Source organism: Bos javanicus, chromosome 23 (assembly GCF_032452875.1).
Source record: "Bos javanicus breed banteng chromosome 23, ARS-OSU_banteng_1.0, whole genome shotgun sequence".
NCBI classification, from domain to species: Eukaryota; Metazoa; Chordata; class Mammalia; order Artiodactyla; family Bovidae; genus Bos; species Bos javanicus.
Genome location: NC_083890.1, coordinates 29,158,647 through 29,183,741, shown reverse-complemented (window position 1 = coordinate 29,183,741; position 25,095 = coordinate 29,158,647). Strand labels below are relative to the sequence as shown.

Genomic DNA, 25,095 nt, shown 5'->3' with positions numbered 1-25,095 from the left:
GCAGTGACAAACAGGAGGAGATTCAAACTGAGTTGACATGAGCTCTCTGCCTCTTTTTCCAAAGACCCTTCTCTCTTCAAAGCTACTGCCCACTGCATACACACTCCCTCCCTACTAGCCCCCCTTTATGGGCATCTCCCCCACCCCTCCCCCACACCCTGCACACCAAGCCACGTGTTCATTTTCTTGGAGCTACAGTGCTCCAGCTGGGGCAGAATAGACACGTCAATATCTTCCTTCGGCTCCTCCTTGGCAAAAGTCTAAGGAAGAGAGAGAGCCACAGGCAAGATGGTTGCCGTCCTCCCCTCCCCTCCCCACCTCTGCTCAGTCCCCGACTCCCAGTTCTGCCCCCTCTTTCTGAAGAGATCCTCAGTTCTCATTCCATATCCAACTCCAGGCCTGGGAACATTTGCCTAAACACTTTATAAGTGCTTGTTCCCTCACTTTCACGATGTCTGAAAATCTGCCCATCCTCCCAGATCCCCACCTCTTCCTTTCGTCACAGGAATTCAGAGTGTCTGCTAGGGCTCCCTCCAGGAAGCAGGGAGAGCTGCTGAGATACCCAGGGCTGGAACACACCTCCCATGGGCAGCTCTTCTCCTCAAGACCCCCTGCAGCTCCTGAGGCCCTTCCACCAGTGTGTCCTGCAAGGCCTCCTGACCCAAGCGCCTCCTCAAAGGGTACCTCAATGGTCCGGTGCAGGGGGTCCACAATCTGCCAGATGGCGAGGGTGAGGACGTCCATGCCCACCAGCAGGCCCACCGTGGCATACAGCTTCCAGGGCTCCAGGGTCTGAGTCAACACACAGAGTACAGGCATGTTGGGGTAGGGGACAGGGCCTCCCAATCCCTGAGAGCCCAGGTGCTAGGGGCTGAAGGATCTGGAGCAGCTCACCTTCCTCCACTCTTTCTTTTCCTCCTTCTTTGTGAAGACTGTATGGACCCACCAGATCTTGGTGAACATGGAGCCATAGCCCAGGCTAAAGCCCAAACCCAGGAGCCAAAGGCGGGCCTAGGAAAGGAGAGAGAGCAGGAGAGAATAGGGCAGGGCAGCAGGTGAGCAGTGCCAGGATGGGGCAAGGCTGTAGGAGGGAACGGATGACCAGACTGGCAGGATGCAGCCGGTAAGGGCTGGGTGGGGAAGGTGACTGGGCAGCAGACAGTCTCTTTGCACTTTGCCACCTGGATAATCTTGCTAAAAAATGGGTTTTAATAGCCAATCACTTCTGACTGTTCCCCAAGGCCTGCAGATTGCAGCCTGAACACCTCCAGATGTGGCATGAGACCCTTTACAACATGGTCCCACCCACCTTTCCAGCCTCTTCTCCCCCCAGACCCTTACCTGCCCCAGACACTCACCTGCCCCGTGCTCCAGCCCTGCTCAACTGCTTGCTTGCTTACCCTTGCCCTTGATCTACTCTCTTTTGTGCCTCTGCTACCCAGAGGACACTCCCTCCGCTCCTGGAGTAACCCTCTTTTATTTCTCCAGCTGACAAAAGCCCTGCATCCTTCACAATTTACATGCCGCCTTTGGTGACGTCCACGCAGCCACTCGGACAGTCAGCTGCTTTCTCTTCACTCCCACAGCAGATCCCTGCTCTGATACCTCTTGTGTGTCACTGCTAATTATCTACTTTCCCACTGTATTGGGTCTCTCTGAAGAATTGTAGGTGTATGTATGTGCAAATGCCATGTGTACAGACGTGTGATCAGGATAGGTACAGAGCAGAGGAGAAGAGTGAGAATGAGCAGGAAAGACAGGGGCAGTATTTCCCACCAGCATAAGAGAGAATCAAACAAATATTGCCGCTGAAGCCAGGCTTACTCTGTAGCCCCAGAACCTTCCATGTGCCAAGAGTCCCACAGGGCCTCCTCCCTGTGTGAGAGCAGTCCCTTCCCCCCAATTCTCCCTGCTGTTGGTTCAGATCCCCGCCTCCGTCCTTCCCAACCACAACTAAGGCTCCCACGGGAAGTCCCCAGTTCTTGTTCTCAGCCCCCGCGCCACAGACAGGCCACCATTGTCCGAGGGTTCTCTGTGCAGACCCCCTTCCTGTGCCTTCAATACCTCCCTACCCTTCTCTGCAAGGCATGCCATGGCAACCTTGGAACTGACAAGCCAGCTACAGAATGAAAAAGTCTGGAGGCACAGAAAGAAGGGACAGAGCCAGACAGAGATCAGAGGGCGATGTCAGGAGAAGAACTAGGGACAAGGAGGAAAGACAAGAAGGACAGGCAGGGGACGGCGCATCACAGAAGGCATTCCTGAGGGGGCGGGCCGGAGAACCATGCTGTGGCAGGAGACCTGCCACCCCCTCCTCACCTGGCAGACGAAGGGGAACTGACTTCTCCCGATGTGGTAACCATCCAGCCCGAGGGGGAAGACGGCGGCTAACGCTAGTGAGCAGCCCACAGCAGTCAGATTATTCAGGTTGGGCTGTGAGTTCTGGATATAACTAGGGCAGAGGCGGAAGGGTGGGAGAGATTGAAGAGCAGAATTACCCTCCTCTCCAGGGAGGCTCAGCTCCCCAAACACCCCGCAACAGCCTGACCCCAACCTCAGGACCAGGAGACAAAGCCAGTTCGGTCATGGGGTCCCACAGACGGCTTCCCGGGCACAGGACCCTGCCACACACACACTCTTTAGAACCCTAAATTATGTTACCTGATCCCAAAAGCTTTTTTATTTTTCCATTAGCTGCTTTGGAGCAGGGATGGGAGTTATACCTGGCTTCCCCCTTTTCATTCCCAGTCGTCACTGGGCAAACACTAATCCAGAGTGGCAACCTCAGAGACGCACCGCCTCAGGAGCTACATACGTTCCTTCTCACTCCCTTCAAGCAAATGACAGTTATCTTGGAGAAGCAGACAGGACAGGGAAATGTCAGAAGAGAAACTTACCGGACATGGGAGTTATAGATGTTAAAGGACAGACAGACAACAGCTAGAACAATGCCCAGGCTGGAGAGAACGGAGACGGAGATAAAGAGTTTCTGTGACAGGAAGCGGAACGTCTTGATGACCAAGGTCTGGTCAGCTGGAGGGGACCCTCCTGCGTGGCACAGGGGAGGGGGAAGAGAAAGGAGGAAGGACAAAGGTATGAAGGCGGGACAGGAGAAAGGGGAGAAGGACCAAGCTGCTGATGGGCACCCAGGTCTTTTAACTCTGAGGACAGGAGGCCCTAACTGCCCTGAATCAGGGCTTGCTGCAGCCCAAATGCTCTTTGATTCTGGGGCTCTTAGGAAGCAATCAGAAATGAAACAAGAAGATGGAGCTAGAGGCTGAGCTGTATCACCAAAGTTGTAGTCTTTTTGTTGTTGCTTTTTGTTCTTTGTGTTTTTTCATCTTTCTTTCAGGAAAGAAAAATGGAAGGGAAAGAGGGGGATACTAAGAAATAAATTTTATGAGGTCTCTTACAGCTCAAATCAGAAGCTGCAAAAGACAGTCATAGAGTCATGAAGCTAAAGTGCCTCAAAATAGAGTCTGGCCTCCTAACCTTAGGAGGAATTTTCTTTAAAAAAAAAAAAAAAAAAAAACTGATCTGTGATTTTAACCCTAGCTAGGTGATATTCCCAAAGGTGTTTCTCAGTTATTATTAAAGGGAAGCTCAAAGTTGTCACAGAATTCACAGAAAGCGGGGGGGAAAAAATGACTAATTTCAATTTGCTGAGCTTTAAAAAAAAAAAAAAAGGCATAATTTAGGCCATGAAGCATTTATAGCAATACAGAACACTGTCCTAAATTCAAATTATAAAAAAAAATTCAGAACTCCAGCAGTGCTGAGAACTACTCGATTTCAGCTGGGCAGGGCAGATGGCAGCTGTCTTCCATGGCTGTGCCCTTCCCCCTCCTGAAGACACCAAGCCTTTTTTTGATCAATAGAGTCCTCATTTTGCCTACCTTGAGTATATTTCCCATTTCCTATTATTTAGCCCACCAAGCACACAAGGAATATAATTGCTTCCTTTCTCTCCTTAAAAAGCACATTTTAACAGAAGACAATTAAATGAGGTTTTACGTCCTCTCCTACAATTTAAGTAACCGTCTTCCTAAGAAAGCTAAGAGGCAACTTGAGGCTTGAAGTAGCTGATTCAGATACATCAGGTCACCAGAACATCTGGGAAACCCAAATGGAGTTTTCATTTCCCGCCCCCTGCACCTAATCCCTAGTCGTCCCAGGAATGTACTAGTTTTAAGAATGCGTTGCTACCCACCACCTACACCCTCTCCAGATGCACCAGTCTCTCCTACCCACATCTTGGAGGTTTTATTCCTTTTCTCAGAAACCCAGCCCCTGGTTCATTTCAACCCCATGGTACCAACCACCCCACCCTCATTCAAACATAGTATTCATCAATGGTTCAGAAGGGTTAAAGGAAATTATAAACAAGACCCACTTACCAATCCACTTATCTGTTTTGGACCAGGAAAGGTCATCCTTGGTGCTGTCATAATAGCCAATCTTCTTGTAGCTGCCACCTGGACAGATGATAGGAGTAACCACAGGTAGGTGACGAGCTAATCCCAAGCATTCTCAACCTCCCACTTCCATAAAGTAGATCTCTGTGGTCATATCTGATTCTCCCTTCACCTGAGCCCCCAAAGGATACTTGGAAGGATCTGGGGGCCACTTGAAACAGTGATCTGATTGAAAAGCACTATAGGGTGGATTCCAAGGCAACACAAAGAAATTATTGTTTAGTCACTCAGTCATGTCTGACTCTTTTGTGACTCCATGGACTTGTAGCCTTGCAGGCTTCTCTGTCCATGGGATTTCCCAGAAGAATATTGGAGTGGGTTGCCATTTCCTTCTCCAGAGAATCTTCGCAGTTCAGGGATCAAACTCATGTCTCCTGCATTGGCAGGCACATTCTCTACCGCTGAGCCACCAGGGAAGCACACACGAACAAACAAGAATATCTTATATGCTTTAAGCCCTTCAGTGAAGAACGCTGCACAGGATGTCTGCCACCTATTCCATGGGCTCACACCTCAGGAAAATGTCTCTCACTGTGATTCTGGCTTAAAAATCTTTAAACATGTTTCTGCTTATTCTTCCTCTCCTGATATAATCACAAGATCTATTTTCCCAGAGGCTTTCATTTTAATTTTAGAAATTTCTCTTCCATTGACTTGGCTTCTAATTTCTTACACAAGTTGCATCTGCCTCTTAAAAAGCCACAAAGTAAAATTCAGCCACTCCTAAGATTTCTAGAGCTGCCCCAGTTACCATAACTTTTTCTTCTAAAGCCAACTCGCAGCCCTTGGACCGTGGCTGAAGTCTATTCGTTCTTGTCCTGGTTACAAAGATCTGAGAGGATGTAGGAGGTCAGGAGAAGGAAAAGAAACTTTTCACAGGAGGCCAAGAAATGGTTCTTTTGGCCCTGCTCTAAGAGTCTGAGTGGAGTGGAGTTGAAAAACTAATTCACAAGTTTTGCAAATACCTCACTGTGTGAAGTTATAAGCATATACCATCTAGAAAAGCCAAACTAGATGTACTGCAGAAAAATTAGAGCTAATTGTTTACATATCAAGGAAATGCAATAGGTTCCCTTTAAAAATAGCATGTTTCCTAGATTCAGCTTTCCTTGGGTCCATGAATATGCCACTGACAAGTCATGAACCCCTCAAGTCACCCACCAGAGGGAAATTTCTCAAATCAAAATGGGGGCCATTAGGGGAAAAGAATGGTGGTTTTCAATTTGCATGCACAACCACTGCAACTCAAAGAAATTCATCCATCGCTAAGCTTTTTATTATCAACATCATCATTATTTAAAAGCTTGGGGAACACGGAAGAGCAGGCAGGAGGTAGGGAGGCACCAAGGCAATGTCTTCATGTCTCCCAGGGTTCTCCTCCCAGACGTATCCTAGCCCAGCCCCAGCCTGGCCCCCTAACTGACCTCCCCATCCCCCCACATCCCTATGCTCACCCTGCAGCTGCTCGATGAGCGTCCATGCCATCCGAGAGCCGCTGGCATCAAACACCACATGGCCCTGAGGGGGAGAAACATGTGGAGGAAGGCAAAGGGGATAAAAGCAAGAGCGAAACGAGAACATCAGGGCCTCTTTGAATCCTTATGTTTTTGAAGTAATTGAGCTTCTGAATGAATTCTATTTATGGCATTTGCCTGCATATAGGACATACCCCAGATGCCCATACCCTAGATTTTAGAAACATTATTCTTTGGAAAAGAAGCTTCACCTAGGAGATTTGAATGGGAAAAATCCCCAGATGGAACACCAGGGGACCTGGCCTCTGGCTGTGTGACCTGAGCAAGTCACCAAGTCCCTCTGGATGCTGATTTCCCCACTTTAAGAGGAATAGGGAGAGGATCTTTCAGGCTGCTTCCTCTATTAAAATCCTGTAATTTTCATCTGACTCATAAATATCGGGACTGAGAGAAGTGAGGGGAGAGGTTGGAAGAAATGGAATATATCATCGTTCTTCTAGACTTCTGTGGGATTTTCTGGCTTAGGGGCTCCTACTTCCCTGGTCTGAGACTGATTATTGCAGAGAGGTAACTGAGACAGAAGGCATGTCTCCAGATGGGAGGACTGAGGCCAGCAAAGGGGTTGCTGTAACTCACGGAAACACCCTCAAAGGACGAGGAGTTCATTGCCCGGTAGATTTGGTCAGTTATGGTCTGGTTGTTGTAGTTGAAGTCTTCCAGGCGCACACCCGAACGGCCGCCCCCTCCGGACGTCTTGTTGAGGGCCAGTGCTAAGGCCCAGATGGCATCATAGGCTAGGGGTGCCTCCTGGAAGCCTCCCGTCTCCTCGGGGTGTCGTTTTAGTCGTTTGGTCAGTTTCTCCACAAATTCCTGGGACGTCTAGGAAGGGAAGAACAGGTCAAAAGGATTGGAGTAGGGTGGGCTTCTGAGTCTGGCTCTGACACTTTGACTTGAATGGATGGTTTGTGTTCTTGTCAGATTGAGCCTCTGTACATTCAACATCTTTAACTATACATGCGCGTCAAAGATCAGAAGCTACTAGACTAGAGCAGGGGTTAACTGGTTCCGATGGCCTTAGTGTGCACAGCTGCAAGCTCAGAACTGCAAGCAGAGAAGTTTAATAAATAGATACTCTGCATAATGAACAGCAGAGAGAATGAAATGAAAGCAGAGAGAGAGAGCAAAGCAAAGATGTGGCCCTGCCAGTGAGGAGCTGCAGCATTGGTGTTCTCTCAGCCTTCAGACTCTCCCAACAGAGCTGACGCAGGAACTAACAGCTCCTCCAAGTCTGAAAGAGCCCAGAAAAGGTGACACCACAGCCTTCCTCGCCCTGTCAACCAAAAAGATTTTTCTTTAGCGTGCTAACTTCCTGCCATCCTCATGTGCTTTCAGTTCACTGTCTCTTGGATGGTTTTCAGAAGACTAGGGATTGCAGAAACACCCTTCACACATTTGAAGTCGATTATTCAATCCCTACCCACACCCCTCCCAACCTTACATCTTCTTTTTCCAAGAAAGCTAAAAAGAATAAGAGCTCCTTTAACTCTGTCATGAAATGGATCAAGAGAGCTGAATTTCTATACCCGGCAGTAACACTGTTTACCTAAATGACTGCAAGTAAATTGCTTCTTTTTTTGGAACTGTCTTCTACATAATGGGGAAAATCATGTCTGCCCTTCCTTACCTCCCAGAAACCATACCAGGAAAGGCTCAGTGTCCACCTCTTGACAAGGCACAGCTAACACACAGGGGCACCACACAGCTCTGTTTAGACTTGGAATGTGTTAACATATATACATGGGCTTCCCTGGTGGCTCAGACAGTATAGAATCTGCCTGCAATGCGGGAGACCAACATACATACATACTCTAATGAAGGGATGAATAGATGAATGAAGAATAAATATGAATCTCTGTTCCAGATGCCCCGCCTACTTTCCCTTCTATTCAGCTTTCTGGAGACACGGGGGAATGGGAAATGCAAAGGATGTGCAGTGTGCTGAGGTAGAAACAGCCCAGGATTGAAGACAAGGAAGCCTGCACTCTGCTCCTCCTGAGGACAGGACCAGGGTCTCTTCTGCTCCTAATCCTCAGCATCCAGCACTGTGCCTCACCCATTCTGGACAAACAACAAGTGTCTATAGATGAAGGCAATGAAATGTGATTATCTATCTATCAACACCCACTCAATGTACAACACCAAGAGTGAGCCCTCTGTAAACAATGGACATTGAGTGTTAATGACGTAGCAGTATAGGTTCATCAGCTGTAAACACTCTGGTGGGGAATGCCAATAATGGGGGAAGCAGGGAGTGGGGCAGGGAGCATATAGGAAACCTCTGTGTCTTCCTCTCAATTTTCCTGTGAACTTAAAAACTGCTTCCAAAAAAACCATCTTTGGACTTCCCTTGTGGCTCAGTGGTAAAGAATCTACCTGCCAATGCTGGAGACATGGATTCAAACCCTGATCCAGGAAGAATCCACATGCCGAGGAGCAACAAAACCCATGTGCCACAACTATTGAGCCTGTGCTCTAGAGCCTGGGAGCACATCTACTGAAGCCTGCATGCCTTGGAGCCCATGCTCCACAACAAGAGAAGCTACCACAATGAGAAGCCCATACATCACAACTAGAGAGTAGCCCCTGCTTACTACAACTAGAGAAAGCCCACACAGCAATGAAGACCCAGCACAGCCAAAATAAATAAATAAATAAAATTATTTTTCAAAAAACCATCTTTAAGAAAAATGTCCATTGGATGGATAAGTGGAAAGATGCCTTCTAATTCCAAATAATCCACCAAGCTGCTATTTCATCTCAAACAAGTTATTAGATTTCACTATGGAATTATTCGGGCTTCCCTGGTGGCTCAGTCAGTAAAGAATTTGCCTGCAATGCAGGAGACCTGGGTTTGATCCCTGGGATGGGAAGATCCCCTAGAGGAGGGCATGGCAACCCACTCTAGTATTCTTGCCTGGAGAATCCCCATGGACAGAGGAGCCTGGCGGGCTGCAGTCCATGGAGTCAAAAAGAGTCGGACACAACTGAGCAATGAAGCACAGCACATGGAGTTATTTGGCTTTAAAGTGGGAGTGATATTAACTACCTTGAAAAGTTGTTATAAGGATGAAATTACAACATTATAAAATGCTGAGTATAACGTTACATTTTCTCTTTCAACCTCATCATTATTACCAATGTTCAAATCTGTAATTCCAGCTCAATATTTCAAGTCCTAAATCTCTGTCTCTAAGGCATTTGTAACTATATAATCAGTAATCTCAAATTAAAAATATCTAAGAATAAGCTTTATTTTTCCAACACTCCCCAGTATATAGGACTGAAACCTTAGGATCACCTTAGACTCTTTCAAATCACCGAGTCCTCTTAATACTTTTGTGCTGAAATGTTTCATTAATATCACTTCTTATACAGAATAATGTTCATCATAATTATAGCTGATATCTACATTGTTCTTATTATTGTCCTCGTATATGTCAACTTATTTAATTCTCAGATAACCCAATGAGGTAAATACTATATATGCTCATTTTAGAAAGTGACAAGGAACCTGAGACACAGAACAGTTTCACCTGCTTGAAGGTATGCTGCTAGCACATGGCTGAGCTGGGATTCCAATCCGTTCAAAGTCCATTCGCTTCCAACTACCCTGTAAACTGGAATGTCTCTCTCCAATAGCACCTGCTCAGCAGATAGCAACTAGCCTGAGCAACCTGTCAGCCTCCAAGCCCATCCAGCCTTCAGTTCAAAGTAAACCCTGCATCCAAAAATCACTCAGACAGGAAGGGAATCATCTGCTCTGCATGTCACTCTACCCAGCCCCGATCCTCATACTCCCCTGGCTTCCGGTCACCACCACTAACACACTTGGATACGGGGAGCACCACTGCCCTCAGGCATGACTAAAATTACCAAAAAGTCTCTCCTCTTTGGGTCAGCAATGATGGCTATATATTTTCAAATAGAAATGTTATAAGGCGGCTTAAGGAAAACGACAAAAATTCCACAAAACCCATAGAAAATAGTAAATTATTAATGAATTACCCAAGTACCAATGTATGATCCTAAATTTTTAACAGTCCTGTTGGCAGTCTCTATATGTGAGAACAGATGTCCAGTGGTGATCTAAAATGTATATCCTGAGGTAGATTTTTATTTTCTATTGTACCCAACTCCTCTATCCCAACCAGAATTTACTGACAATCTTTTTTTAATTTTCCAGACTCTTTAAAATCATTTATTTAATTAATTTTTATTTTTTGGCCTCTCCTGGTGGCATGTTGGATATTTTCCTGACCAGGGATGGAACCCTCCTGCCCTGAACTGGAAGCATGGAGTCTTAACTGCTGGAATGCCAAAGAAGTCCCCATATCTTATCCCCAGGTATACTGCCTCATACCTGAGCTCTAGTACAGCTCCAGCCTGGAGCTATTTTTCTCCAAAACCACTCTAATCCACTCTCCCATATATGGCTCCTAAAAACTCTTTCTCTAAACCAGAATTTCTCAGTCTCTGCACTATTGACATGTTGAGCAGGATAATCCTTTGTTGTGGGGATGATCCTTTGCATTGTAAGTTATTTAGAAGTATTCCTGGGGACTTCCCTGGTGGTCCGGCAGCTAAGACTCCACATTCCCAATACAGGGGGCTGGGGATCGATCCCTGGTCAGGAAACTAGACCTCACATGCCACAACTAAGAGTTCGAATGCCACAACTAAGACCCAACACAACCAAACAAATATTAAAAAAAAAGAAGTAGTATTCCTGGCCAACTCATTAGAAACCAGTTGTGACAACCAAAACTTCCCTAAATATTGCAACCTCTGATTGAAAAACACTGCACTACCAGGCCTCAAAGTGTGGTCCCCAGACCAGTAGCATCAACATCTCAGGGAACTTGTTGAAATGTATTAAGTTTCAGTCCCACTCTAGACACACTGAATCAGAACTTCCAAGGGAAGAGCCCAGTCATGGTTCTGATACGGGCTAAAGTTTGAGAACTACTGATCTAAATGCAAGGCCTTCCTTACAGAGAGAAGACAACTCTGCTTTTCTTCTAAATCTCCTCGGTTCTGGGTCGTAGGCTCCACCCTTGATTCCAATCCACTTCTCTTGGTCCTATCTGATCCATCTATAACCTTGTGTCTAGTTAATTATTAAGATGGCTTCTACACTCTGAAAAATCTTGGCCTCTTCATCTGGCATTTTAGGCTATCAAGCAGGCCTAGCAATACCTCTAGACCTCAAAGGCAGGCACCATCTTTCTCTAGAGACCAAGAGTCAGAAAGAGATCCTCCAACTCAAAAGCCCAGGGGCCTATATACGCCCAACTAAATCCCTGTTTCCTATCAGGGCAGAGGAGCAGAAGGCACTATTGGCAGGTCCTGGGCTCAGCGCACCAACCAGCTTTTCTGGCTTCAGTTACCACCTCCTCTACTTCCCCAGGGTCTCAGGACAACTCACCTCTCAGGTGATCTACATGGAAACGACATGGCAGAATTTTTCTATCATAATTTTTCAACAAGATCCCTTGAAAATGTCACAGCACAGTATCCATGATTAAAGTACACATAGCAACTGACCCTTCCATCACAATCCACTGCCAGAATAAACTTCCTGAATCTTATCTCTCTCTTGCTCAAGAACTGTCATCTGCTAAACAGTGTTAGCTGATATAAGGGCAAGCTTTTTAGTGAGACTTCAAGGTTTTCCATGGGAGGTTACAGAGCAGATGGTTTCGAGTTAGATTCAACTAGAATTCAATTCCAGCTTCACCACTCAGCAGCTGGTGACCTGTGATAAATCACTTAACCTCTCTGAGTCTCAATTTCTTGGTCTATAAGATAGAAATGAAAAATCTACATCAGAATATCACTATGAGAGTCACTGAAATCATGTGTCTAAGCTCCTGGTTTACTATATAAAAGTGATTATTACTACAGCATCTTAAAAAGATAAGATATTCTCAGGACTTCCATGGCAGTCCAGGGGTTAAAATTCCACACTTCTGATGCAAGGGCCATGGGTTCAATCCCTCATCCAGGAATTAAGATCCTACATGCCTCGCAGTGTGGCCAAAAAAATAAAAAATAAATAAGATATTCATATGGTTTTACAGTTATTCACGTGCTCCTAGAATGCTCTCCAAGGTAGGTATTCCAGATCTGGGGCTGTACCTGAATAATAAGCAGACACATAGGTTTCCCTATCAAGCTCAGCCAAGATTCTCATACTCTTTAGTGCAGTCCTGAACCAGAAAGGAGGCTCCCCACCACACCACACCCTACCCACTTATGCCCCTCACCTCTAGGCTGATTCCCACATCAACCAGTGTGTCTTTTAGCCCAAGATCTGTCACTAACCAGCTATCTGCAGCTAACTGATTTCAAAAATCCCTTCTGCATTTAAAATTCTAAAAGAAAATCATTTTTTAAAAAGCATCAGGAGCCAAGCTAATTGAGTATCAATCAAGAGTGAATACTAAGCAACTCTAAAGTGCTCTGAAGTCACCAAGAAAATAAAATGAATTTTTGCCCAGGAACAGCGCTGCTATAAAGGTGTGATTGCAGATGCAGCATCTATATTGTCATTAATACCTCTCCCTCATTTGACTTCTTGCCAACTGCTCCTTGTTTCCATGGTAACAGCCCTGCAACTCATCAGGGGCCCGCTGAACGTACCACTCTCTTAAGTCCCTCTTTCCTGCCCAAGGAAGTCATGGCAGAGATGGAATCCATAGAAAACACAATGCACAAGTTGAGGATGAGCAGAGGCCCCTTGCCCTCCTAAACCTCCAAGCCCCATACCTGCTCCCCACCTAAGAGACTCCCTCAGTCCCTTCCTCCTGCCCAGAGGCCATCTTCTAAGTCCTCACACACTCACCATGTTGGAAATGCTGCGAGTGTTGGCCGGGTTCAGCATGACGATCTCAGTGGTGATGTGGCCCTCCACCGCCTCGGTCATCTCGTCAACTGTGCAGTTGATGGACGGGTCATAGATCTTGAACCAATTGTCAGCATACCACCCGATGAGGAACCAGACATACTTCTTCCCAAAGAGCCGCTCCTTGTACACCTGAGTGCAGAGGAGGAGTGGGGCTGGGTCTTCGTTTCATTGCTTTGTCTTATCTCACATGACACTATTCAGCCTCTTTGGATTCAGAGAAAAGCAGAGCATTGAAAAGAGAAATCTACAAGTCTGGGGGTAATAGGGAAGGTTCAACTACTTCTCCTTCTAAGTGTCTCCCAGCCTCTATTTCTGAGTGGCCATTTCCAGCCAGACAGGAAAGATGAGATTCTTCCGGCTCCTCTGGAAACACAAAGTGATAGGAAAATGAGACCTGGAGAGAGTGTCACGTGTGTGAGAGGCCAAGATGTGGAGTCAGAGCCAACAGACAGGAATTTCATATTAATCTTATCTGCTGATCATTTGCTCAGAGAGGCAAAGAGGAGAGCCCAGGAGACACCCAAGGCAAAGAGCCCACCCAGCACCCCTCCTTTCTCAGATTCCAACTCCACCTCACAAAAAACTTTCCGGGCTTCAGTCTCATAGAAAAGTCCCACGATGATCCGGGCATCCTGGCGCTATGGAATGGAGAAAGAATAGAGCTCCTGAGGGATGCAGGAAGGGGCCAAGGCAAGCACTTTCACAGCTTTGACTTCCTGTCCCAAGGCACTCAGTGTAGGGTTCTGTTTAATGAGTAGTGGATAAATGTCAACTACAGGATGAAGCTAACCTTCCCCGGGAGATGCTTCTGCCTCAAAGAATCAAAATTATGTGACTTGATGCAGGTGTTAGCTAACGCTATAATGGTAATCAAACTGCAATAGATTAATGTACCAAATCAACACATTACACTTCTTAAATTTATACAACATTGTGTGTCAATTATATTTCAATACCAAAAAAAAAAACTATCCAACCCGTCCCTGTCTGCCTCTTTTCCCACCCACTACTGTTCCCCCCACCCAGACCCTTACAGGCTGGGCCCACCAGCCCCCACCAGCCCACCTTAAGGTTTTTGACGGGCACAGCTGGATCCGAGAAGAAACTCTGACGGAAGGTAATCTCGATTCCAGCCTCCTTAACCCGTTCCTCCAGGTCGTCCAGAGTCTTGGGAGGGGATGAGGAACAAACAGAGGAAGCACAGGGTGCACAGTGGAGTAAAGCCTGGAGGTGTCACCTGGGACCACATACTCAGAACAAAGGAAGAGCGGTTCTGAACCAACCGCTCTGTCCCCTGTGGGAAGAGTTTGAAGGAGAGCTTCTGGGGTCTTAGGACATGGCTTCCTGCTGGGAAGGTACTTGGTGAATCCCTCCTGAGGCTCTGAGTCCAGGGAAGTCACCCCATCACCCCACCCCTGCCTGACAGCAACAATTGGGGAAAGGAAAACAGAAGAACCAGGAAAAGACAAGGCAGAGTCTGGTCTAGGCAGGATGATGTCAACCTCAAGAGGCAAGTGGGCAGATAGACAAAAGGATCAGAGAATGTCCTGAGTCACTGAGAAGGTTGGGGGAGGATTAAAGAGTCACCGAATATGAGAGTGAATAGAGGACCCAAAGAATAGAATTAAAGAGAGGGAGCAGACTGTCTTCTTCGGGTAAAGAGCCAGGTATTTCCTTTCTACCCCCCTCAAGTCTCCCTTTTCCCCCTCCACCTCTCCCTGCACGTCTGCACCTCCGCGTCAATTACAAACCACATGCACGCACGTGTCTGTCTGCCTCTCTCTTCTCTCCCTCCTCCCTGGCTCCCTCTCTATTCCCTCTCTTCCCATCACACACGCCCACCACCTCCCCTGGAGTGCCTCTGGAATCTACTACCTCCCCAGGTTCTAGTTCCATATTCTCTCCCTCATCTTACTTCAACTTTAAAATGAACCTACTTTAATAGAACTGGGTTGCTTGGAGTCTATCTGTCTGGGGGATAGAGGCATCAAAGCAGGGAAAAATTAAAGATCCTAAAATCAAAAAGTTGGAGAGGGTCCTGAAAATCCAGCTGGTTCACTCCTCTGGTTACAGGAAGAGTATGCACTTAGCCCACTCAGAATGTGTCCTCTCTTGATAAAGAACCAAGGTCTTTGCCCCCAAAAGGAATCCCGTGTCGCATCCCTCTGGGCTGGGATTTGAGCCCAGGCAACCATCACCCCATCCATCCTCACCGAGGTGAAGACCTCAGTGGTCTGCTGGATGGTGGCGATCTTCTTCCAGCCCCACTTCTCGAAGAGTTTCACCCGGGTGGGATTGTGGAGTGTGGCCGACGGGTGAGTTCGGAAGAAGGTAGGAAAGCGTTGTCGGTTCGACAGGGCCGGTGAGCTGGAGCCGTAGGAAAGCTACGAGAGGAGGGACAGCCTTCTGTCCCAGTGTGTTCCTGGCAGCCTCACTAAGAGAGCTCCTTCCACCCTTCCCTGCCTCTGGGCTTCTCTCCCTCACTCTCACCAAGCCTCCCTACTTCTGCCCAAGGAAAAGTGATTCTCAAAAGCCCCCTCCCTCAGGGTACCCTTTCACTCATCTGCCTTCCATTCCTTCTGATGGTGAGCAGGTCAGCTGCAGCCCTGTCAGGCCACTGCTGCTAGCAGGCCAACTAGCTCAGGTCTCCAAATGACTCTGATTTTGGAAGCATGGCCACTGTGGTCCTCAATACACCCCCCTCTTTTGTAAATGGCCCAAGACGGGACAGCCCCACCTTCTGGCCCTCAGGGCCCCGCGTACCACAATGAGGTTCCACATCCTGGCAGCCTCAGCCACGAGCGTGGAGACAGAGCTGCAGCCAGGCATGAGGATGATCTTGATGGGGTCGTTGTAGAGCAGCTCGTACAGGTACTTGGTGGCTTGGCCCGGGTCACACTGCACGAGGGCGAGGATGGAGGGGGTGATGGAAAGCTACCCCAGGGCTCCTCCCCTCCCTGCAATTCCTACTCTCTTCTTTTCCCCAACAACCTAGTCACTTGCCTAGTTACCCATCCCCCTGCTGAATCTCTTCTCATTATCCCCATTTCTTCTCTTTCCTGAGTCTCCTTTCCCCTCATTCGTGAAACACCCTTCTCTGCCTCCCACCTGGCACCTTACCCACACCCTCTCCTGCATGCCCTCTGCCAGTGTACATGCAAACACTGCCTTCCCTCCTCTCAGTGCATCCTCAGACACCCCCTAGCCCACCTTCCCTCGACGACCCCCTCCCCTTTTCCTTAGGTTTCTATGCTCCAAACACTTGTGAGTAGAAAAGAGTCTGCAGGAATATGAATAAATTTTCCCCCAAGTCCCCAGACAGCCTTTTGAAAACCATATTATGAAAAGTCCTCCCTCACCTCTGCAAACTCCCTCTCCCACCTGCTAGTTTTTTTTTCTTCCCTCTTCTCTTATCAGGGCTAGAGACACACAAACAGGAGAGAACAGGGACAGACCCCCAGTGGGTCCTGGCTCAGTGGATTCATGCCCTCCTGCTGGGCTCTGACATTTGGTGCATTGGGAAAAAAAGACATTCAGGGGCAGAAGGGGGTGGGGAGAAACAAGGATGAGGGAAGAGCTGGGGAGAATAAATAGAATGGGATGCTTGAGAAACCAGATGCTTTCAGGGGTGCCTGCAAGAGAGGGACAGAGCTGGGAAAGTAAACAATGCAGAGAGCTAGAGGGGCGGAGGGGAAGTGAGGGGAGGAACAGCCAGCCGTGGGGCTCCCACTGCCTGTTCCCCTCCTGCTGAAATATGACATTTCAGAAGCTGCTGGAGCCCCAAAGGAAGGGGGGAAGAAATGGAAGCCAGTGGGGAGCCAGGGCAGAGGGGACAGACAGGAGGACTGGGGAGGGTGATGGAGGGCAGGGCAAGTAGAAGGAAATAAAGAAGGCCCCCTAGGGCCTGCTCACTTCCCACTGAGGCCTGACATTTGGGACACGGTGGGAAGTTGGAGAAGGGGGAGTCAGGGGAGGCTGGCCCATAGAAACTCCCTGCTGCCCACCCAGGCCTACCCCTGCTAAGGGCAGTGTTCAGTGCCTGCTCAACTGCATGTTTTGAAGGTTTGCATCCCTCTCACTTGGGCATCTTTGTGTATCTTTACCATCCTCACGTCCCAGCTTCCTGCATCTATCACTCCAGATCCTGCCCCCAGCTTCTCCCAAGGGTCCTCAGTGGTCCTCCCTTTCTTGTCTGAGGGGAGGTTATTAGGAACCATGAGGACATATAAGAACACATAAGAAACGGACAAACAGGGCAATGTACAGGACCCTAATGTCTTTCCTTCTGTTTCCTGTTTCCTTCCCTACATTCTCTTGCACTCCTTCCCCCTTCCACACTCTATCCATCACTGCACACTCCCTTGGCCACATGATTCTCACCCTCTCCCCAATAGACCAGAACTGTCTTCCTCTCTCTCCTTTCCTCTCTCTCCCAAGGAGCAACGATCCGGATTTGCAGGCAGGAAACGACACATTCCAGTTTGTCTGCCTTTTCATCTCCCCCTCGCCGCCTCTGCTATTTTCTCCTCCATCTCCCTTCTCTCAGGTCCCCATCTGCTCCCCAACACCTCCAGGGAATCACCTGTCATGGTGGATGAGTTGGAGCTCACACCCAGGGCTCCCCTAGCTCCCCATACGATCCCTTATCCTAAAGCCTGCACCCATCCCTCCCTGTCCCTCTCCCCAGATTCCCACTCCCATAGCCAATTACCATTCTTCTAAACTGACTCCTCCATGGGATCTGACCCTCTTTCTCATCCTGCCTCTCCTACACTAACTAGTTCTTTTCCTGTGTCCTGCTACCCTTCCTATAGGCATCCTGGGGTTAGCCACATAAGATTTTTATTGGTGAAAATGCAGACCCTTGGGACTCATCCCTGACCGAGGAATTAGAATCTGGATTCTTAACAAACTTCTCTGGTGAGGCTTAGGTACACTGAAGTTTGAAAATCACTGTGAAAGTGTCAGAAGAGATTCAAAGTTCCAGAAGAGTCCTTGTACCCTCTCCTACTCAAGCATCCCATCTTCAGCCCCACCTCTGCCCCCTCCTCCCTCACACAGGTATTTCTAGGTGTACACTGCTGTTCTAAAGAACGACTATAAATGCCCAGTCCACCCCAGGTGTAAGATCACCAGATGCTCACCCACCCCTGTGCTCTTTCACTCTCCCCCAAACCCTTAAGTCTCTGGGGCCTTCTGGGAGAAATGATAGATTTGCGGTCCCAAATCACCTTGCTTGCCTGGGCCACGTCCTCCCCCATACTCCTAGTCATTCATGGGGGGACTGGGGTGGGAAAGGAATCTTACAGAACTACCCCCTATTACCCCTGGACCTTTTCCCCTCTCCCACTTCCCCCTCTCCCTAACCCTACATTCCATTTCCCTTCTCACATCTTAAAAGGCCACAATGCTGCAGGGAAGACAAACTCAAGAGCCAAGTTCCACAAGACACCCCAGGGTCTCAGGCTGTCACCACTCCTCTTGCTGGCCCCCCTCCCCCACTGCCATTCTTTCCTGTTCTTTCTCCTCCCTGCATTCTGACTTCTTGCCATCCCCATGCTCTTGTGGGGGCTCCTGTGTAGACCTCTAATCCCCTTCATTTTCCTAGCGCCTCTGCCCATCTCTTGACCATTAGCCTTCCTGACTACAGTAGACCACAAAACAATTCCACGATCTAGGAATCCACAACAGGGTTGCAGACGGAGGGATGAGAAAGAGTCAGGTGGGGACCCAAGCTTCCGTGCTGTTTGTTGTGATAAATAAACTAGAGCACTCAAGTCCCTCAACATTTTCCTGATTGGGTCCCTATTCCTTCCGCTCCAACCTGCTGCCAAGATTTACCTTGTTACCATGGTAAATGTAAACCCCTGATCCAGCTCCATTCCCTCCATCCCCCAACCCACCCCAGGGTTAGTTTACTCCCGGGAGGAACCAGATCGGCTTGTTCCCTAAAGCCATCACCAGTTTTTCCAGCTACCCTCGACTTGGGCACTTCCAGGGGTCTCGGAGAACAGAAGGGTCTGCCTTGCAGCGTGATTAACCACCTCGAACCCCTAGACCCTCATCTTGAACCTCCAGCCTCTGCCACTCTCCCCAAGCTCCCACAACCCCCGCCTATCTCCAGCTAGTCACACATAGGAGGGGTCTGCCTGGCAATCGCAGACGCGACTCAGACTAAGGCACGTGCAGCAGGCCCCCTGCCCCCACCCAGCCTCCTCCCCCCCCACCCACCCACTCCCCTGTCCGGGGCTACCTTGCTGTCGTGGTGGATGAGCTTGAGCTCATAGTCCGGCAGGATGTCCCTGCGGCTATTCACGTCCTCCAGCGCCATCTCCACCGCGGGCTGGCAGGCCTGGCCCCCCGGCCAGCCCCCGCTCATGGGAAACAGCGCCCCGATGTACACAGCGCGCCGTTCTGAGGAGGGGTGCGGGGGGACCCGCGGGTGAGGCCGCGGGAGATGAGGGGAGTGGGAGGCCCGCACCAGAGTCACCCCCACCGCCAGCACCACCAGGACCAGCAGTGGCCACCCCACCCCGGGAGAGGGGGCCCCCGGACCCATGGCAGGGGGCGGGCGAGGGGGTGGGAGCTGCTTGCGGAGGGGGACGAGCTCAGGGGGGACACTTTTCCTGGGGAGGGCTGCTGAGGGGCTCTCGGGGAGGCGCCTCCATCCCTGGTTTTGTGCGGAGGAGGGAGATAGGGTCTCGGGAAAGCAGGGAAGGTTGGCCTCCTACGGCCCCCACGGCTCTGGCTCCCGCCACCGCCGCCGCCACCGCGGACTCTCCTCGCGGACTGACTGACCGACCGAGGGGAGGAGGCGGAGAGAGAGGCAGGGCTGGGAGGGGGCTCTGACGTCACGGGCGGCGCGCGGCGGCGGGGAGGGGGTGGGGGGACCGAGTTGGGGAGGGAGGCAGGGGGCGGGGACCGAGGCGAGAGCGGCTGAGGGAACCTCAGTCTGAGGGGAGGGGAGGAGAGGGCGGCCGCGACCCCCAGGGTGACAGGGACGGACGGGGAAGGGGAGGGTCCCAACCTAAGGGAACGTTCGGGGAGGAGGAAAGAGGGCAAGGGGTGTGCCAGGAGGGCGGGGTGGGCGGAGGGAACCGCGGGTGGCTGAAGCTCTGAGGGGCGAGGGATGGAGACGCGAGGACGAGAGAGGGACGCGAGAGAAAAGGGGCTGGCACCTGAGCGTCTTAATGGGGGTGTGAATAGATGGGGTGAAGGGCTGAGGGGTGGGGAAGAGGGCGATGGGAACGGTTTTGGAGAGAAAGGGAGAGCTGGGAGGGGAAGGCTGGGGTAAAGGCGTGGAAGTGGGGGGTGCGGATGATGTGGACAGAGCAAGAGAACAAGGAACTGGGTGGACAGAGTCTGGACAGAGAAAGGGTGGTGGAAGAAGGAACTGAGATGAAAGAGAAGGGAAAGGGCGTAGGGAAGGGAAGGATGTGGGGAGGCGCTGAAGGTAAGGGAGAGTGAGGCCTGGCAGTGGGTGATATGGGTGGGCCGGGCTGATGGAGTCAGCAGGTGAAATCCTAGTAAGGGGGCAGGCAGGAAAGGTTCCAGAGAAGGTCGGAAGGAACCCCACCGGGGCAGGCGAGGTGGACGCTCCGGGTCTCCCAGCACTCTGCCGCCCCCTGCTGGGGCTCTGCCATTTGGCAGAAGCGGAGTCTGGAGGAGGCGGAGCCGAGGGGGGTGCAGCCAGGCAGGGAGATGGGAGGGACCGCAGCCTCTCAGAAAACCGGGACTGGAGGCTGGAAACAGGTAGGGAAAGAAAGGGCCGGCCGCGTACTGGGGACTGGGGTGAGTAGGGGAAGGTGGGGCAGGGATGGGGAGGATGAGAACCCACAACCTAAGGGGCAGAATCCCTGGAGGTGGAGGGTGAAGAGTGAGGGGTAAGAGGATTGCAGTGCACGCGATGAGGGTTTCTGATCTCACCTGAGTGTGGCGTTCGATTCACTGGCAGCAGGAAAGACGGGGATCAGAGAAGAGTTACCAGTGGCGCCCGGCTTCCCAGGCCTGATCCCCAGCCCCCTCCCACACCAGTCCATGCCGAAGAAGACCAGGGGGGAGCAGAAGCCTGCGTTTCTGAGGGGAGGGTGCCTGGGAATAAGAGCAAGTGGGGCTGTGGGTCATGATTTGTGGTTTTCTTCTTTTATTTTTCATTGGACAACAGAATATGAGACAGGAGTGCCAACAGCTAAGACATGGGCAGATCCTGGTTTTGTGGAGCCTAAATATTATAAAATTTGGGGGTCTCTCTTTAAGAGAAAAAAAATTACAAATGCGATCGACTTGAAGCTACTGCTGTTAAAATATCTTACTCTGGCAGTTTTTACAAAACCCTGTGACCACGTGAACACATTATTAAACCCTCTACGTTTTTCTTTTCGAGCACAAGAAGAGGCCTGCATAAGAAACCCTGGAGCTTAAATTTTGTTAGTGTCATAGTTAATTCATCCCTGGATGGGACTCCCACTTCCCAGAATGGAGTGGTAAACCACAAACAGAATAATTAAAATGAAGAAAGCCAGGTCCAAGCATCTCGAGAGGCAGAGGGTCTACAAAGGTAGAGGAAGCGTGAGGTATGCCTGCATCCCAGGAGAGAAGATTGCAGAGGGAGAATCTGGGAGCCCAGGAAAGTGGGAAGTTTGCAGAACCAGATGGAGAAACAGGTAATGGACACAAGACAGATTCCCTTGGGGAATGATGGAGGTTGTCTGGGAAGTATAGAAAAAAGACTGTCCTCTTCCTTCCCCATCCCTGGATTGTTCTTAATGTTCTGACAATTCTGCCCCCACTTTGAAGTCTTTTAATTTTTACCCTGATAATTTTCCACCCTGGATATTCTTTTCAATCTTATTAATTTTTCTAAATATGACATATGGTTTATTGCTGAGTCTTTACAATAATTCAGGCATATAATGAATGGAGAGAGATCAATTCTAGAAGAGGATCATGCATAGGAAATGTTAAGTTTACAGAAAGGGACTGAGGCTGGGGGAAACTGTAGTATTTGAATCTTAAGAAGGGTGATGGAGGGTGAGATTCATAAAGGAAAGAAGAAAATGTGAGACCCAAGGGTTGAAAGCATGGGGAAGATATTAACAAGAGAAAGGTAAAAGAAGGAAGCCCTCAGCATAAAGTGGAAATGGGGAACTTCAGGAGGAAGTCTGAGGCAAGTGGATGGAGGAAAGAGTGGAGCATTCACCTCTGCCTCCCCAAAGCACCCTGTTCTCCCCACCACCCATTCCCATCCCGCTCCCATCCTCTGACAAGCGTCCTCATCCGCTGCATGCAGGCAGCTGTTCCCCTCACCCTGGCAGTGGGGCTTGGGGATGCTCCACTGGCCCTGACTACAGATGCTCCGGGAGCTGCCCACCAGATGAAAGTCGGGGTCACATCGGAAATCCACCCGGGCTCCGTCCAGAGCTGGGAGGTCCCCACCCGTCAGGAAAACCTTCCCATTTTCCAGGGTCAAATAAGACTTGGAGCAGATTCGGACTGTGGAGACAGGAAAATAAAGAGAGAGGCGAGTTGAAGAAGGCTCCTTCCCCTTAGAGAGAGGGAGGGGGCTCAGCTTTGAGTTTGAGTCCACAAGCATCCTACTCTGCGGGAAATCAGGTATTAAAAAGATAACTTCTCTAGTTTCCAGTCCGCCCTTAACCCTATAAGCATCTACATTCAGAAAAGAAACAAAAAAAAAGAAAAGAAACAGCATTTCCATCATAGGAACCCAAGATGGAGCTATAAGCACATAAAATGGGATCTCTTCAAAGTGGGCGGTTGTCTGGCTTTGAGATGTGTAGATGTATGTAACTTTAGATGCACAATCAGATTTGCCTTATTATAGTTGGCTTATACTCCAGTTAAACTGGATTTTAACTGAGGGGGGGGGGGAGGCGGGGCGGGGGGGGGGGGGTACTGGTCTCTCCACTGGAGACAGGAATTCCAAAATGGGATGAAATCATTTCAGAACGTTTTTGCATAAACTGCCACTGGTAATCCTCAAAGAGACTAACTCACAAGATATTTCCTCAGATGGTCAGTGGCCTAATGACGGGAGGATGAAATGAAACCTGCAGGCTGCTAATTTTACTGCCTGCAATTGCACACAACAAAGTCCCTCTTACATAGTAGTCATTCCATAAATGTACTTGTGAATTTAGTTACACTGGATTTAAAGTGCTGACTTGCCAGCAATGATGCCAAGTTTGAGGCAGGAAGAATTGGCCCGAAAAGGGGAGGGGCTTTAAGAGGCTACTCACCACAGCGGCTGGGCGTGTCCATATCTGTCCAGGAGCCGTTGGCCAGGCACTTGCGCACCTTGGGCCCCACCACCTCGCGCTCCCCCCGGCACACATACTCAATCTCATAGTCCACAGGCAGGAAGTTGATAGCCTTCACCTGGTCCCGAGTCAGGCCCCTGTACCTGATGCCCCCTTCCCAGGGCGGGTGTATGATCTGGCAACCTGGGGGGTGAGTCCACAGGGAGAGAGAAACAGAAGGATGGGGGGGGGGGGCGGGGACGAAAAGGCAGAGTCAGGAACCAGAGGCAGGGGAGTGTAGGGCGGGGTCTAGGGGGGGCAGGTGGAGGACAGTGCTGGGATGAGGTGCTGGAGGGTGGGAGAGGGGAGGAGTAGGAAGCCTTGGGCTAAAGGGCACAGCGGAATGGGCCAGGGTTAAGGCTATAGGGAGCCCACAAGTGGGAAGGGAAGGATGCTGGTTGGGGTAATGGAGAAAAGTAAGAAATTATGAAAGGGTATGATATGCAAATGACTTTGGTAAGAAAAGACTAAAGGAGAATCTGGTTGAATGAGGATGAGAGGAGAGGGGTGTCTTCCAAGGCCACCTGGGCAGCAATGTAGGACCAAGGAAAAAGCGGAACTGAGGTAGCAATGTGGGCCCGGGAAAGAGGGGCGAGGGGGGACAATGCGGGTCACAAAAGGTGGCCTAGTGTAGTAATAGGGGGCAGAGAAAGGGGGTGCTGGGTAATAATGAAGGATGATGGAAAGGAGGTCAGGAGTAGTAAAGTGGGGCTGAGCAGACAGGGTTGCCAGGCCCCGATGCCGTGTAGGGCTGACGGGAGAGTAGGGGGGATGCAAGGAAAGGGGGAGTGGGGTGGCGGGGTGCCCGAGGTCGCCGGAGAAGGGTGCACCTTCAGAGGTGGCGTTGGGGGTCTGCGCCCCGCCCGCGCCCGGGGGGCGGAGAAAGAGCGGCGCCAGCAGCAGCAACAGCAGCATCTGAGTGAGAGGCGGCAGTGAGGATCGGACCCGGGAGGCGGCCTGGCCTCCCTCCGGTCGCCTCGCGGGCTCCGACCCGGCTCAGCCCCGGGACCGGGAGAGCGCCCCGCGGAGGAGGCGGGGGCGGAGCCCGGCGCGGGGTGGGGGGAGAGGAGGAGAGAGAGCCTGTCCCCACCCTCCTCCTGCCTCCCTCGGCCCCCCCACCCTCCCGGGACTCCACCTCTCACCACCTCCTCTCCCCGGGCCCCGGCGGCTCGCCCGAGCCCGGCTGCCCCGCGCTCCCGGGATCGGCCGCCTCGCGGCTCCCGGTTCCCTTCCCCGCCGCTCCTCTGGCCCCCCAGCCCTCGGCTCGTTCCCTCCCCGCGCGCCCCTCTGCAAGCCCGGCCTCCCCCGGGCCCTGGCTCTTACCTTGGCGCGCCGGCCCGGCTCCCCGGCTCTCCCGGGCCTCAAGGCCCCAGGCCCGGCCGCTCCTCCCGGCTCCCCCCTCCTCCCTTGCTCCACCTTCCCCTCCTCCCTACCCTCCTCCCCGCGAATCCGCTTTCCAGCCCGGCCAGGGTCTCTCCCTCCGGTCTCACCTCCCCCAAACCCCACCCCCGTCTCTCCTTCCCCGGGGCGGCGGCGGCCGCGGGAGCGGGGAGCCGGGAGGGAAGGAGGCGGCGCCGGGGACCGGGAAAGCTCCCGGGCGGAGGGAAGAAGGAGGGTGCGGGAGGAGACAGGGCGGGGGGAAGAGGGGGAGACCGGGGAGAGGGCACCTCCCACAACCCAAACCCCGGGAGCCGCCCCGGATCCCGGCCCCGCCCTGGACCGCCCACAGCGCTGGGGGGCGGGCGGCGGGGGAGCGGGGCTCCGAGGTAAGGGAGAGGGGCGCCGGTGCACCCGCACACACACGCGCGCGGGGACCCGCGGGCCAGACCACTGGGAGCTGAGGAGGGGGCGAGGGGGCCCGA

The 25,095-nt window shown here is 51.0% G+C and overlaps 1 protein-coding gene across 1 annotated transcript in view; it reads right to left on the bottom strand.

Moving 5' to 3' along the window:
• Nucleotides 1–24,638, bottom strand: part of GABBR1 (gamma-aminobutyric acid type B receptor subunit 1) — a 28,828-nt gene extending 4,190 nt beyond the window's left edge. The window contains exons 1-19 of the mRNA XM_061398586.1: nt 24,557–24,638; nt 24,064–24,148; nt 23,174–23,377; nt 22,224–22,409; nt 20,844–20,864; nt 19,171–19,331; nt 15,681–15,815; nt 15,131–15,301; nt 13,983–14,084; nt 13,490–13,555; nt 12,855–13,046; nt 6,587–6,829; nt 5,930–5,993; nt 4,398–4,475; nt 2,898–3,048; nt 2,320–2,452; nt 895–1,011; nt 685–792; nt 167–260 (exon numbers count right to left, since the gene is read on the bottom strand). Of these exons, the coding sequence (XP_061254570.1) occupies nt 167–260; nt 685–792; nt 895–1,011; nt 2,320–2,452; nt 2,898–3,048; nt 4,398–4,475; nt 5,930–5,993; nt 6,587–6,829; nt 12,855–13,046; nt 13,490–13,555; nt 13,983–14,084; nt 15,131–15,301; nt 15,681–15,815; nt 19,171–19,331; nt 20,844–20,864; nt 22,224–22,409; nt 23,174–23,377; nt 24,064–24,148 (2,311 nt within the window). The 5' untranslated portion in view covers nt 24,557–24,638. The remainder of the gene's footprint in view (nt 1–166; nt 261–684; nt 793–894; nt 1,012–2,319; nt 2,453–2,897; nt 3,049–4,397; nt 4,476–5,929; nt 5,994–6,586; nt 6,830–12,854; nt 13,047–13,489; nt 13,556–13,982; nt 14,085–15,130; nt 15,302–15,680; nt 15,816–19,170; nt 19,332–20,843; nt 20,865–22,223; nt 22,410–23,173; nt 23,378–24,063; nt 24,149–24,556) is intronic.
• Nucleotides 24,639–25,095: the final 457 nt, after the last annotated feature.